The following is a 17,137-nucleotide window of genomic DNA, read 5'->3' on the forward strand; positions in this document are numbered from 1 at the left end:
AAAAAATTGGATCGCCAATATACATTTTTTGTAGTTTACTTTATTGATAATAGCAAAGTTTTTCTGTACCATTTAAAAGTTAGTGTTTCTCAAAAAAAAAAAAAAAAAAAAAATGCTACATGAAATCTTCCAAACGCAAAAATTTTTCATCGACTTTTTCGATTTGGCTGTTTTTATTTGAAAAAAAAACCTTAACAAATACAAAAATCAATAATTTCCTTCAAACAAAGTAAAAGCCTACTAAAAACAAATTACATTTGCGCATTTTCACAAAGTTTTATCAAAATAAAATTGTTTCTGTAAAGATAAAAATAAAAAAAAACCCAAAAATTAGTTATTGACATTTTTTTGGATATTTTTGAAGATACGTTGAAATTATAATCCAAAAAAAGATTTTTTTAGCCATTTGTTGCGATCCGATTGATTTTTCTTTAGTCTTTATTGTTTATTTTAAATTTCTTTATCATTAATTTTGTTGCTACTAATTTTCTCAAATTTAAACCTCTGAAAACGGTTTTGCACACTGGTATAAGAAAATATAAAAATTTTAAATTTATCAAAAAGGTATTCTACGATATTGAAAACAAAAATACAGATGCACTTTTATAACAAGGTCTATCTAATGATGAAAAAAAAAAAACATTTCTTTTTCTGTAAAGTCGGTTTACTGATGATAATTTTACGTGATAACGTCATAAAAAAATATTGATGAAAAATTGCATACTATTTTGAATTGAATTGAATTATTATCACTGAATTATTTTTAAGTTAATTGAAAATTAGAAAGACGTGAAAATCATTTGAATTGTATGTATTATTTAAATTAAATATTTTAATGGAACCGTTCAAGATTTTTTGATCAAAGATTTTCTTAATTTTTTCACAATGCTCAAAATTTTTTAGAAAAATTAGATATGAAAATATGCAAAAAAAAAAAAAATGTTTCTGTTATTTTTTTTAATACGTATACACCATAGTGAACGAAAAAATGAAATTTAATTGATTGTTATGTTGGGCATATTTCTCAATAAATTGGCTTGGTATTTTTTTTTTTTTAATATTATAATTAATTATTCTTAGAATCCCAGTTTCTTGTATGGAAATTGAAAGTCATTTCAGTATCCAGGAAAAGCTGCCAAATTGCATGGAAGCATATTTTTCATGCAAAGAAAAAATACAAAATATTAAACGCTCAAGATTTAACATCAGAATCCTCCTATGATCCGGCAAGTTACCTTTGGGTCCAATTAGGTTTACTTTAAACTGTATTTTATTAAACAACATATTTCATAGAAACTATATAATAAAATTTACATACTTAAATGTTTTAGTTGCTTTACGGAAAATGTTGCTTTTTCTCATAAAAAACACTTAAATACCTTCAAATGTTTATTTTTCTCTTGAAAACAAATCCTACATTTTAAATACTTTTCTTGACAAAAAAAATTCAAAAATACCCAAACAAAATATAAAATTATCCTTAAGATTAATGTACCTACATAAGTTTTTATATTATTCCTTGAAAGCAAAAATAAAAAAAAAAAAAAACTTTTAAACCTAAGCTCTGTTTTAAAGGTTCTTGGCCCTAAAAACAAAGAAAATAACAACAACAAGAAAAAATCAGTGAATTCTTACCATCTGCATGAGCTTATCCTCAATTCCTCGGGTTCCATCGAAAACAAAAATACAAAATAAATTCCTTCCATTTGAATACGTTTTCTCCAACAAATTGGAAATTGAAAAAAACCCGTCAAATCCGTCCCTCAAGAAAGGTTCATACCTATAATATGAAGCCAATCATAGAGATTTCACTTAAAAAAAGTGGCATTTCACTTTTGAAATTTAGAGTTGAAATGGCACAAAAAAGAGCCAGAGCCGCTCGCAGAAATATTTTCAAGAGGGGGTAAAATCAAAAATATACGAAAGAAGTTAAAGTGATCAAAAGTACAATATTTAAGTCGAAATATCAAAAAGAAAAAGTTAAAAGTTTACGAAATGAGAGGGGGTCCAGAACCCCCTTTCTATTGAAAACTTCATAATTTCAATTGAATTATAATTTCGAAAGTAAAAGAATAGGGTAATATTCAGTAAATGTCTTAAAATATTTCCACGGGGTTTGTTCGGACCCCTTCCCAATTTAAAAGCAGGGTGAATTACGACTTAATTAAAAAAAAAAGTCATATTAAACCCCTTTTTGACTGACCAATTTACGATAACCGACGCCTATGGTGACATGTGATATGGGTATGAGACTATATCTGTTGGATTTTGACTTTTAAGTGCGATGGGTTGATTTCACAGATTTTCCAGTAAATATAGAAAATCATTCTAAATGCAGAACAAGTAAAAGTAAAGACGAGACGAGACCAAAATGGAATCAAAATTGTTTCAAAATCTTAACATCTGACAAAATGGCTCAGTCAACCGTTTCCATTTGTACCTAAAACCCTTTCTCGTCATCATCCTCGTAATCGTAATTCACCTACTCTAAAAGAGGTGTATTGCCTCCAAATGCTCAATGCCCAGTCCGGTATATTAATCAAAAATAGAAGAGAATGATGAAGGTACCCACACAATTTACACAATTGAATTTGAATTTCAAATTTTATAAAAGAATCCAAATGTAAGAGTCTCTGATCCGCACATTGCCAAATGGCAAGCAAGGGTATTTTACGAATCTTCTTCCATTTCGAAGGATTTTAAGGATCAAAAAAATAAAATACAAAAAAATAGAATAACCAAACGAAGGACAATACCATTGACTTTGTCCGATGGAGAGCCGTGTCGGTCAATGTATAGAGCAAGGCTATAGCTGGCGTGTCGTCAGTGACCGGCACTTAAAAAGGGTTAAATCTAAATGCCAGTTTATGGCAATTTAAGTATTTCAGCTCCATTGTGTGCTTCTTTTTTAAGCTTTTTTCTTTCTTCTTCCGTATTTTTTTTTTTTTGGTATACCTATGGTTTATTTTTTTTTGTGTGTTAAAGGTACAAAGTGCTACATTATGGAAAAAGGATAAAAAAAACTGTCTTGGCCTTTTATTGATAATACTGGGACATGGCCACACTTGTGTAATGAATATGTGACGGCTTTTTTTTCAAAAAAATTTTTAAACGAAAGAAAAAAAAAACGGAAAATAATTCCACCTAATTGTATTAAGATGTGAGAGATTGTATCATTGTGTGGTGAAAAAAATTCATTCTGAAAAACCTCTACTCGTGTGTGTGTGTGGAAAGGACCTTTTTTGTCTGTTGTTCTCGTTATATGATGCAAAGTCGTTCGTATTTTTCTTTTTTTTTTTTTGTGACTTTGAATAATCCTGGCTTTATTTTATGTCCACCAAATAACATTGGCAACTGGAAATTTGTTTTTTTTTCTAAATTTTTTTTTTTATTTAGAAAACAAATCCAATTACTAGGGAACGTAAACACACACTTAGTGTATTCTTTGTATATGTGGATGGAATTTGTTTAGAAGCTTAAATTAAAGCAAAAAAAAAAAAATAACAAGACAAAAAAATAAGAAAAACAAAATGGAATTGGAAGGGTGCAAAAAAAAACATTAGAAAAAAAGTGAGAGAATAGGGAAAAACAAAAAAAAATCCCTTTCATGAAAATAAATACAGTTTCATCCGGCAGTAGCTTGGTAAAGCCTTAAGGATTTTAAAAAATAAATTAATTTATTTGATTTGAATAGTTTTAAAATTGAATTCTTTAGAGAAATAGCTAGATGCATGAGTTTGTTTCAGTATTTTTTTTTTTTCTTTAAAGCTTATCCAACTGAATTTGAGTTAAAAAAAAAACAAAAAGCTAGTTGTATAGAATTAAAGGATTCACATAATGAATAGGTTTAGTGTGAGCAAATCGTTTGAAGCATTAACTAACTTTTAAAATTAAATAAATTAAAGATATTCTCACTAGTTACATTTTTTTACGTTAAGAATTAACACCATAAAAAATAATGAAAATTTAACCAAAATGGGTTTAATATCATATTGCGAGGGTGTTTTCGAAACATTGACTATATAATATGAATACAAAAAAACTAAAAAATAACAACTCTTATGTAGGTACCTACTCAATTCAAATAAATCTAGTTTTTAAATGCACTGTTGAATTATGTTATAGCTTGAGTTTTTTTTTTCGTTGACTAATTCTATGGAAGAGTAGGTACCTACATACAATAGGCCTATACACTTTTCAGTGTATTTTATTGTCACCAATCTCAAAAAATGTACAAAATGTGATTACTGGGCAATTTTTGTGCGGAAGGGTGACTTTTGTCGAGGAGGGAGTAAATTCTGTAATAAGTCCCAAAAATCCACACGGTTAAATATTCTCTCGTAGTTTTTAAGACAATCTTTGGAATTACCTAGGCTTTTCTCAATACAAAAAAAAAATTAATTTTTAATATTGCTATTTTCATAGTTTCTTAATAAATTTGTTATTAATTTCAAATACAAAACATTAAAATGTAATCAAAAGTATTGAAATATAAGAAAATTTAAATTAAAAAGTGGTTGTTTGTAAAGTCGATTTACGGAAGATAGCTTATGATAAAAAAAACAACAAAATTTAAACTATTTTTTTTTTCTCAACTTTGTTGTAAACAAATTTGTATGATAATAATACCATCTCATAGTAAAGTACTTTAGTTTAAGAATAAGACTTTACATTTGTATGTTTTGTAGAAAAACGGAATAACTTTTTGAATCCAATCACAAAGGGATCGGGTCAAAATTCTGCCTTCAAAATTCTGCTTTTCAAAATTCTGCTATTTTAGCGAAAATTCTGTTTTTCAAAATTCTGCTTTTTAAAATTCTGCTTTTCAAAATTTTGCCAGCATTATATTTGAACAAAAAAAATCTGCCAATTCTGTTTTTTTTTTTTATAGCATATGCACTGGCTAAAGAAAAATACACCTCATTGATGTAATTCAACATTGGTACTTTCCTAGTTTTTTTTTTTTAATTTAAGTGTCGCAAATATTTTTTGAATTCCATATACTGACTTTCTTTCAAATAAAATATGTAAACTAATTGGAACCGATGTTGTTTTATACAAAATATTCTTTTCTTATTCAATTTTTTGAATATTCATCTTTATTTGATAAATTAAAAAATTTTAAATTATTTTCGGAAATGTTTTATATTAAAAACCTTTTCTTAATATTTTCAAATTTATTCATTTATAAAACAAAAATTAATACGATTTAAAAAAATGACAAATTTTCAAAGAGATGATTTTACAGAATTCTGCAATAAATTAAAAAAGGGTTTTGGAAAATATTAAAAAGCGCGCGCTTTTTAACATTTTCCAAGCCCTTTTTTTTAATTTTTTGCAGAATTTTGAAAAGCAGAATTATGAAAAGCAGAATTTTGAAAAACAGAATTCTGAAAAACAGAATTTTGAAAGCAAAATTTTGATAAAAGAATTTTGACCCCGGCAAAATTTTGACCCCAACCCAATCATAAATTTACAAGAACAACCTAAAAAATTACCTTTTTTGCTTTTCTCATATGTTTATCAATTTTTTTATATACAAAAAAATTATAATATTGAAAAGCTTTATATTTTTTTTATAGAAAAGCATTGAAAAGATTTACATTTTTCTATTTTATTTAAATTTTTAAAAATTCTAAAAGGTAAAAAAATTATTTATTAAAAACAATAATTTTTTATAAAAAAGTGAAAAAAGCTTTCTTCCATCACCCGAAAATCTATTTTTTTATATGACATTCTATAGTAAATTTTAAACCATCTGAAAGCCTATTGCTTCAGCTAAATATTCATATCAACCACGCCTGAACGACATCTACAAAAAGAGTTAGAATTTTTGTAAACCCAATCAATTTTCATCGAAAAAAGCAGGAAAATCAAAGTTTTTTTTCTTCCATTACCTTAAAGTCGATTTTTTTATAACACAACCTATAAAAAATTTGATATCATCTGAAAGCTTATTATTTCAGCTTTGATATGATATTTCAATCACTTCTTTACGATGATTGCAAGAAAATAAGAACTTTTTATATTAAAAAAAATGTTTTCCTTTAGTTTTTGTGTTTTGGTTATTTTGCTGAGTTTAAATGAAATTAGCGAAATTAAAAAAAAATTGACATTACTAATTAGCAACAAAATAATAAAATAGTCACAATTCGATTTGCGAAAAGTGCTTAGCTTTGGTTTGGTATTATTTTAGCTTTTTAAGGTTTGAGTTTAAAAATTTTGTGTAAACTAATGGATTACAACAAACTTGGATCGTATGAAAACGCTTTTGTAACTACATTATTTTTTTAATAGTTTTGGGAGAGATTAAGCCAGTGAAAAATATAATAAAAAAAATGTGTAAGGTAGATTCTGAATAAAAATAAAGAAATAAAGCAGTCAATTTAAATATTTACTGAAAAGAAAATATTTTATGGCCATCTCATAAATTTGGTATGACTTTTGATTTTTATTAAAACTTGGATCCTAATATTCTTAAACAATTTCAATATGAATTACAGTTAAACTTGAAAGAATCAACAAACTAATTTTAATCTACTTATTTTTTTCTTAATTTTATAACTTGTAATCAATTTCACCTACAAGAGTAATTAATTAAAGGTTAAATTATGTATTAAAACTTTATGTAGGTAAAACCAAAAAATTGCATAGGTTAATATAAAAAAATTTACTCAAAATGTATGTAGTTTACTCAAACCCCTGTTTTTTTTTGTAGCAGACCCTTAAATATTTATTCAACCCATGTAACCCTACAAATAGATACATCGTTTATATATCTTTTTAATTAATCTAGTAAAATATTTGAAGCGAAAACTTATACTTAAAGTTAATACTTATAAGCTAAAAATAGTAAAACAAAAAAAAAAAAAAAAAAAAAAAATAAATAAATTCCTCTTAGGAGCAGTCATGCTTAACCTTTTTAATCTCAAACCCTACCAAAAGAATTTCATATAAATATACTTGGTTAGAACAGTTCATACTATCATCTTTAATTAAAGAAGCAATATCTTCGGGATTATCTTCTCGTATACATGAAGTAATTAAACAAAAATTCGCAAAAGCTTTGTAAGGCAACTACATGCTAAGCATAAATTATTGCCATAAATGAATAAGGTATTAATATCTATAGAAACATGCATACTAACAAACACACACACACAAACATACATCTATAATAACTTCAAGTTAGAAAATAACCCCATACAACTTTCTCTTCGTTGTGAAGCTTCGCATATATCTATGTTATGCAAGTGGAAAAAGTTTTTCAAAACTTCCCAACAAACCATAAGTTTTGGGAGTCGTCCACAAGGGTTTCAGCTTACGCTTACATTTACGCCCTTCGAGCGCTCTAAAAACAGAGTCTTCTGCCACAATACCATCATAAATTACTTGCAAAAAAATAATAAATAAACGCAACCATGTGCACAAAAAAATTAATAACCAAGCTCTTTTCGGATAGAATATATCTATCTACTGTAACTATAGTATAAGGGAAGTTATAAGTCTGTGTATGTTCAGAGTTCAGACACGACATGTTGAATTGAGAACAAAAAGTGGGTTATCCATTCCAAAAGCGACACACAAAAACATAAATATACTTCCTCTCAAATTTGTATCTATGAGATGCGGATTGTTATTCTACACTCGACTTGTATATCTAACAAACAAACTTGAAGTTTTTTTTTTACTTTTTTGTGTATTTTATTATTTATTCGCCGAGGATCCTTTTTACGGATTGAGGTGGTTTGATATTATTGCAAACCAGCACGTGAGAGTTAAACTAATTTTGTGATTTCAGAATTTCTCAAAAAGTAAATAAATTCGTTTTCTTATATCGGACTGAACTGGCACGGGTATACTGGACCGTGGATTTCGGTGCTATAATTTAATCCATTTCTAATAGTGGCAGAAATATTTTTGTTTCATTTTTCTGGTTAAGGTTGCTTGTTTGGTTTGGGGAGAGAGAGAGTTCCCGAATTTAACTTCTAAATTTTGGTTCCATGAAATAGTGGGAACTTAATTATATTGCAAATGTTCATTTTTTTTTCATTTTTGGAGAAGTACAATTATGGTAGAGATAAAGTTAATTGACATATTTGATTCTAAGAAATATGAATAGCTTTTAATTATGCTATGTAAGTTAATGAAATATTGGACACAAATTATGATCGAACTATTCCTTTTTGATTATTTGGAATTGGTTTTCGTATAGTTTAGAGACTTTCATGATTATAAATTTGCAATCAATATTCCAATTAAAATCGATTTTTAAATAACTACTGTCATTTGTAGCATCAAATAGTTTGCTTTCCCAGAATCTGTTTAAATTCACAGTGTTAAGGTGTTTAATCTAACTAACTAGTAGTATTACGACAAATTTGATTTCGTGGGAAGGGTTCTGTTTATTTGCTGGTCAAAAGTTTTGTGACCCTTTAAATGGAAAAATCATGACATTATTGAATCAAAATAGTTAAAAATTAAAATAAGTTTAAAAGCTAAAATTCGACTTAAATCACACTCTGAAAAATGTGAAACATTAAAATATTCTCATCGAAAATGTGATTTTTATTTCATGTATAAGACAAAAGAGTAAAAATCAACAAATAACCTCTTTGATAAAACTAAATATTTTTCGGAATTTTTGCGCTTCGAAGACAAACGACTTTAGTTTTAAGTGGTTTTCAATCATAAAACATTCTAAGCTTAAAAATATTCCAAATTTGAAAAAAATTCATAAATATTAAGAACTAAAAACTTTTTATATACAAACTAGCTGACCCGGCGGACTTCGTTCCGCATTTCTAGTATTTATTTCCAATTTTTGGCTTTGTAATGTGTTAACCTTTTCAAATACAAAAAAATCGGGTCACAACTTGATATGTCGAGCACAAACATAAAATTGTATAAAGTATTAAAAAAAGCGAACCATTTGTTTGACAGCTATTATAATTTTAATTGGAATGTGTACGAAGTTTCATTAACATTATTATTAACCCTCTGTAGGCACACCTCTTTTTTTGCGAATTTGGTTCATACTTTTTCATATCGCTAGAACTGTTTTCGGTCTCACTATTTTATAGAGAATCATATATAAAATAGATGAAGAATTTTCCGAGGAATTTGAATATTGTATTCACAATCCCAGAAAAATATATTTTCACACTTATAAAGACACTTTTTTGGACCACTTTTTGTTTTCGTCCTGCCAAATTCGCACCCGTGTGCCGACAGAGGGTTAAGGTATAACAACATAAAAATCTTCAGCGGAAAGCAAAATGGTGCTATGTCCTTAACAGATCCTATGGAGTAGGAGTTACAATAATTTTGCTTTCCCAGGCGATATGTATGTTGTATGCATGCCACTTTTTTTTTCTGTTATTGGCACGGTTTTTTTGGGTCAAATAGTAAAAAAATGTTTTTAAAAACAAAATCTTATGCGTCTCGAACTCCTTTCAATCACTTGCAATCGCTACTTAAATTTGATATTTTTTGGCTATTTAAGAAATTCAAAAAGTAGCGATTTTTTTTTGTTAATTGTAAAAAAAAACAACTTAAAGTGAAAAGATTCCGTCTTAATTCTATGAATACGTCTAAATATTAAAATATTTTCTAAAAAAATTAAATCATTTTAAATTAATGCGGAAATCGTATTACTAATTGGGAGTTGAAACAACTTAAACAAATTTTAAGTTTTAGTTTATCATACCAATTTTCAACTGTGAGATAGCTTAGTGGTAAACAATTTTATTTGAGGAAATAACATTTTAAAGAGTTTGTTTTTATTAGCCTTGAGTATGAGCTCTTTGAACCCCAAATATTGAATTTGCTCATAACTTGACAGCAGCGCCACGCACCAGGTCCAACTATAAAACAAAACCTGTCTCGAATGAACCTTATCAAACGCAAAAAAATTCATAAAAGTCTATACAGGCGTTCGGACTCCATATATTTAATTTAACTATAACTTGACAACAGCGCCACCTACCGCATACAATTATAATTTACATAACATGGATGGACCTTATCATACAAACGAACTTTCACAAAAATCTGTCAAGTCCTTCGGACTCCAAATATGAAATTTTTCTATACATAATTCGGCAACAGCGCCACCTACCGGGTCCAATTTATGAAACAAAACATGGTTCGAATGAATTCCGACACAAAGCATTTCACAAAAATCTGTGCAGTCGTTCGTTCAAAATATGCAATTTTCCTAGAACTTGACAACATTGCCAACTACTGGGTCCAATCATGAAACAAAACTTGTCTCGAATGAACCTTGTCTTAACACAAAATTTCACAATTCATTCGACCCCATCTATGGAATTTGCCTATAACTTGAAAACAGCGCCACATACCGGATCAAATTATAAAACAAAACTTGTAAAGGATAGACCTTATCACATACACAAAATTTCACAAAAATCTGTCCATTTATTCGACCCCAAATATGGAATTTGCCTATAACTTGACAGCAACGCTACCTTCTGGGTCCAATTATAAAACAAAACCTGTCTCGGATGGACCTTTTCACATATCGTCGGTCAAATCAGAAAAATGTGTAACTCCATTTTAGCAAATTTTATAGGAGAGCAAAAAAACAAAATCGTTTTGAAGGCATTTGTATGAGTTTTCATTTTCTAATTTGCTAGTAAAATAAAAACAATGAACTTTAAGAGGATTCTGAGTTTAAGGAACGGTAGATATTAGGTTGGTCTAACAGATGGCATTACAAACCATTATTTTTGCAGCCCAAATGTAGATTTAATGTCAGAAGACGAAACATTATTTGATAACGAAGAAAAAAATAACAAAAATGATACAAAAATTATTTATTATTTTTATTTTAAGTGGAGTGATTGAATATAATTCAATATAAGTTCAAGTGACCTCAACTCCAAAAATTTATAAAGCGTTTTGTTATTTTTTCTTCGTTATTATATAAGCCTGACCACGGGCATAGATTTTCTAAGTGTCTGAATTTAAACAAATTCCCTTAAAATATTATAATTCACAGTATATTCATGCTGTGAGTTTTATATAGTGTCGGTAAACATCGACCAAAATAAGGCGTCTTAGTAAGGGTACGACAGATCTAACTGATGAGCCCACTGTCGTACCTGGCCGAAACGCTTTATAAATTTTTAGAGTTGAGGTCACTTGAACTTATATTGAAACATTATTTGTTTCACTCAAAATCAGGGTTAATTAATTATTTTGAAAGCTTTACAAATTAAGCTCAGTTAAAATTTTTAAAAAGCGATGGTGTTTTTTTACTCGCAGAAATTGACACTATGTAAAGATGCGAGAAAAGGTATTATTTTTTTTTTTTGATACAAACCATCTACATATTAATACCTTTCAAACAAACAAAAAATTACCAAAATCGGACCAGCCAAACGCGAGTTTATCGGCCACACACACTTAACGAACTCATTTTTATATATAAGATTTGGTAAATGTATATAAAAAAAAACTTAAAATTAGTTCTTCAAATGTAAAAAACATAACTTTTTAAATGAAATTGAGCTCCAAAAAAAGTATGCAGTTTAATTTCTTTTATAAAAACGCATTGAAAAAAAATTCAAAAATTTATTAAAAAGCAAATTTTTTAAATAATACCTATTTTGGAAAAACAGTTTTAAAATAAATTTGGTATGTCATTTTCTGGAAATTATCAATCAACATTAAATTCAAAAAAAAAAAAAAAAAAAACGATTTATCAAAAAAAAAAATGTTCAAAGTTTTTTTTAAAAATCCAAAAATTATTTTTTTTCCAAATTTTAATTTTGATTTGTATGTAGGCAATATAAACATTTTTTAATAAAAAAAAATCGTTGAAATAGTTATTTGGAAGATAATTTGAAATTTGCAAAACACTTCTATGGGATTTAGGTATCGTTAATAAGATTTTTTGAAAAAATCTTTTTTTTTATTAAAAGATAGACCTAATTTAAAAACTAATACTTGATTTTATTTAATAAAAATCGTATTAACCGTTTTTGAGAAAATTAATTTTTTTTAAATTTGTATATGGCAGGTATACCGTTATTTTTGTTAAAAAAATTAATTCCCAAAAACCCTCTGTATATCATCCAAAAACTGCTACATACCAAGTTTGAAGTAATTCGGCCTATCCGTTTAGGCGGTAGATTCTTATAAAGGCCGACATCCTGACAGACAGACGGACATTCGAGACCTACTTTTTTCGCATACTCTATCATCGTAATATATCATGGAAAATTGTTATCTCAACTTTTTTTAATGAATTATGCATTCATAATCACTTGATATACAAACATTTGGCATTTGGGTCATCAGGCCATCTCAGTATTGAAAAATATTGTTTCAACTGCAAGTCCGATAATAAATTTTTAAAGCTTGTTGAAATACTTTGAACTTTAATTATTAACCTAAAGATGTTTCATCTGAGTTTTTCCAAAATTTATTGAACCAAGGTTGATCATATAACATTGTACATGATGGCTTAGAAAAAAAAAGAAATACAAAAATCACGCTTCTGATTGTTTGAGGTCTATACTTCAACAATGTTTTGGTTTTAAGAAGAATTGTTACTCTTTGTAACCGAGTTTCAATAAAAAATCATTTGACATTTGATTCTAAAACCATTAAATTTTTCTGCCATATCAGAACAACAAAACTACAAAACTTTGTATATGATAAAAGAATTTTGGAGTAATAAATTTTCAAATTCAGAATTTTGTAGGTGTTTACAGAATTTTAGAATACAAAATTTTGAATTAAAAAAAAAAAATTAAAATACAGAATTTTTTAATCCAAATTTTGGTACATAGAGAATTTTGACCTCAATTCATTATAGTTTATTTTTAGTCGTCTGCAAAACAAATAACTTCTGACTTAAGCAATAAAACTATTGTCAGTTTTCTTAGTTATTGTGTTTATAATGTCCTCTTCTATTTCAAACATTAGCGGCAGCTAATCTAGAAATCTAGTATTGAAAATAACAACAAAATAAATACAGCTCTATTTTTCAACAACCCATAAAAACATGGAAAAATCAAACAAAAATTCGCAGGTATAGAAAAATTTTAATTTTTAATAAAGACAAGATCAATCAAAAGTTTTACATTAATATAGGAAATATAAAGTCTGCAATTGAAATACTAGGCTAATAGAATCGATTTTTTTCAACCGTTTTATTATGGTGTTTTTGTATAGTTTCGAAATTCAATTGAGGTTGATAGTACCAATTTTTTTTTTACACACACCGAAGAAAATCAAAACTTTTTTTTATATTCAAAGTCTTGCTTGAACTTGATGAGACAGTTAAAAAACAAGCAGTTGACGAAGTACTAAATTATGAGGTGTGTATTTTTGCTTAGTATAGTTAGAACAAATGCTATCAAAATAATCAACAAAGCTAAGCAGAATTTTTTTGCCAAATAAATGTTGGTAGAATTTTGAAAAAATAGAACTTTTTAAGACAAAATAATAAAAAAAGCAGAATTTTGAAAAAAAACAGAATTTTTGTTAAAAAAGCAAAATTGTGAGGTTTGACCAACTCCTTAATTTTCTATTTGTCCTCGCAAAATATTAGCATTAAATTTTGATATGAAAAGTGGGTTAAAATAAAATAAAAACTTCAAAACTTTGCCTACAGAAAAAAAAAAAAATAATTCGAATCTAATACAACTACTAAAGTATTAAAATCTAAATTGATTCCTTGCATTATTATTTAGTCAGTTATAAACTTTTACTGATTCAAATAGGTCCTTTAATTTAGAAAAATTAAAATAAAAAAAAGAACAATTTTATTATATCGCACGTTGAGAAAAATAGTGCCACAGCTAAAAAAACAAGATTTTTCAAAAGAAGTAAAAATAAAGAAATCCAAAAACTAATAAAACAGCTAAATTTCATACCGACACTAAAACTAATGTAAAAAAAAAAAACTTTCTCAACGTGCGATATGACTATTAAGAAAAATAGTAAATTAAAAACTAAATATAATTTCTATGCTGATTTCTTTTTAACAATCTACTTCAAAAACGAAACAGAATTTTCATCGAATTTTCAATTCTAACAAATGGTTTTGGCATTATTCTCGTCATCTAGCTTACCGATTAAGTAGTATTTTGTTTTTTTTTTTTGTATTGAAGGATTTGAATTCAAAGGACATAAATTCTCTCAGACATCATCAAAATAAGATTCTACTAATAAAAATCTCACCTCATAGTGATTAGAAAAATTGGTAGTCACCTCTGTGCCGCCGCGGCTTTTGCTGTCCAAATTACTACTGCTAAATTCGGTGTCCTCGACTGTGTTAACTGTGTTTGTTGAAATACCCTCGACTAAGCCCAAGGACGAGGCAGCTGATTTTCCTTTATCTGAGCATTTCCCTATCCGAAGTTTTAAGCGATTTCTCTTTTTTTGTGATAGCGCAGGCTGAAAGAAAATCAAAAAAGAAAAAAACAGAAAAGGAGAGATGTTGATGTGGCAAACGAAATGTAAATAAATAAAGAAAAAAAAAAAGAAATAAACATAAACAACAACAACAACAGCAAAAAAAAAAAAGCAATAAGAAATATTCAAACAATGAACAAGTAATCGAATTATTTATCTACGCAATTTATTTTTTTTTTTTTTGTTCGTTCTATTTGTCTTGATTGTTTATTTATTCCTTTTGTAAATTGAATTGAATATCATTGTAAATTTAGCCAATTAGATTTTTTTTTATTGTTGCGTTTGGATATTTGTATTTTTTTTCTGAATATTTTTGAATGAAATTGAAAGAAAGTTAAACTAAACGAAGTGGAATGTGTATATTTTTTTCGATTTTTTTTTTGTCTATCTACCTTTTTTAATGAGCAGCATTTTGGTAATATTTTTATTTATGTGGGCTTTATATATTTAACCACCCTTAATAGAATTTGATGGGCTTAACAAAAAAAAATTTGAATACCCGTTGTGTTGTTATTGAATTAAGCTTTGAATTTACAATTTTTGATGGTTTATTCTTCTATCGATTTATTTTTGATATACCATTAATTTTTATTAACAAGCAAGGATGATATGATAGTATTTTTATAGAGCGAATTTTTGAATTTTATGAATACAAAATTATGATGAATTTACGAAAATTGATGTTTATTACTCACGCTGCTATTCAGTAAATATCAAAAATATTCAGGGAAAAAAATAGATTTTTTTGTTTCTTGATACCTTTAATTTTTACATTGAAGAGTTTTTACTGTAAAGCCTGGTACGCTGCTCGCGCTAAATTTTAGCTCCCATACAAATTATCGAAAATTTTTAGCCGAGATAAAATGGATCCCATACAAGTTATCGATAACTTGTATGGGAATTTTATCTCAGCTAAAATTTAGCGCGAGCAGCGTACCAGGCTTAAAGCAAAAATATGAGAAGTCTCGCGATTATAATAATAATATAATAATTTAACTATATGCCTGTAAGACCTAAGGTCTTTTAAATGCAACTGCACGGCACTAGTTAGAAGGAATAGAAAGATAGGAAAGATTTTTTGTTGGTACAGTGAATTGAGAATAAGATGATTATTAACTCATATAGTCCCACGGGTGGTTTCCAAGCTGGGGGATTAAGAAAAGAATGCTGCCTGAGGTAGGGCTCGAACCCACAACCTTCAGGTTAGCAGTCAAGTACTACATCCACTGCACCATTGCCACCCGCATTAGTGATTTATTTATTTATTGATTCATTTAAGTAGTGTCTCCGCAATGTTCACAGTAGTAGAAATAAAATAAGTGCACCATCCATATAAATCAGAGAAATGATTGCTATTTGTTTACTATGACAGGGCCAACGAACAGTTATGTTCTTAGCCGATATGTACATTAGGGTGGTCCTTAGGAAAAAAAAATTGCGGATGCCCCCTAGATTGGTTCCAAATCAGGGAAAAAATGCCCTAATTTTTTGTCAAATTTTTATTCCTAACCCTACCTGACCCTATTTTATTAAGAAGTTTTTGTTTTTTTTTTCCAATTTTTTGATATTTCATCATTTGCTTTTAAAGAAAAAACGAAAATGACAGTTTATAGCCTCTTTACTTTTATACTTTCATACGGTATCATACGTATAATACTATCATATTTATTATAGGTACGTATGAACAACCGCCATTTAACCAACACTGGACAGAGAATATCGCCCATGCTCTAGTAAACTTCTTATCAAAATAGGTCCAGGAAGGGTTAGATAAAGATAAAGATATAAAAAAAAAAATAGGGTATTTTTTAATCATTTTTTGGACTTATTAAGGGGGCGTATCACTCGATTTTCGCCAAAGAGTAAAATAAGCACCACCCTAATGTACATATGACACTTGTCGCGACATGACAAATAATGAGGTTTTTTGAAAGCGATTTAATTTCTTAATTTTATGGTAAGAGGTGCTTAAAGTTTTAGGAAGAAAAAAAAAATTTCCGGAAACTGATTTTTTCTATAGCAAAGAGTTAAGGTTAAGAAAGGTTAAGAAACAAATATTTTCAAAATCGTTAGATCGTTTTTATTTTTTTTTAAATAAAATTTTATCAAAATTTTTTTTTTATTGTTTTTCCACTTGTAGATATCCCGTGGCGCAATGGTTAGTGCGATCGAATATGGCACTATGTTTTGTTATGAAGTTTAAAATCATTAATTGACATATGTATACAAAGTTTACAGTTTAAAACAATGTTTGTTACCTAAAAAAAATGATTTTTTTTGTAAAAAAAATTGAAAAACCGTGTTTTTAAGAAAATTTTCTTAGTTTTAATTTCTGTTAAAATAACTAAACCTATTTTTTACAAATTTCTTTGAAATCGTTCGACTCCTTAAGTCAAGAAAACAGTTTTATGGCAGGTACCGTTCATAACAACGTGGTTCAAAAAATATTTTTTTTTATTTCAAAAGTTGGACCTTATTTGCAACAGTTCACGTATTATTTTTATTCAAAAACTTAAGATCAGTTTTTTAAGGAAACTATCTTATATTTTTTTTTGTGTCATATATCAATCACAGTTTAATTTTTAAGAAAGAAAAAAATTTCATTTCCCCTCTTGGGAATCCCACAAAACTCTTAGCTAATAGCTTTGAAAAGAATAGCGAACAGATAGATAGTCAGAATTGTGGA

General features: G+C 27.7%; 1 protein-coding gene across 3 annotated transcripts in view; it reads right to left on the reverse strand.

Moving 5' to 3' along the window:
• The window catches only part of LOC129906131 (5-hydroxytryptamine receptor 2A-like), a 267,437-nt gene that overhangs the window by 17,709 nt on the left and 232,591 nt on the right, over positions 1-17,137 (reverse strand). The window contains exon 8 of one of the 3 annotated variants that reach the window (XM_055981779.1): positions 14,248-14,433. The exons of 1 other annotated variant lie outside the window; for it this stretch is intronic. In XM_055981779.1, the coding sequence (XP_055837754.1) occupies positions 14,248-14,433 (186 nt within the window). Of the gene's footprint in view, positions 1-14,217; positions 14,434-17,137 lie in introns of all 3 variants that reach the window. One more of the 3 variants, XM_055981778.1, reaches the window with a different exon arrangement.

Source organism: Episyrphus balteatus, chromosome 1 (assembly GCF_945859705.1).
Source record: "Episyrphus balteatus chromosome 1, idEpiBalt1.1, whole genome shotgun sequence".
Classification (NCBI taxonomy): Eukaryota; Metazoa; Arthropoda; class Insecta; order Diptera; family Syrphidae; genus Episyrphus; species Episyrphus balteatus.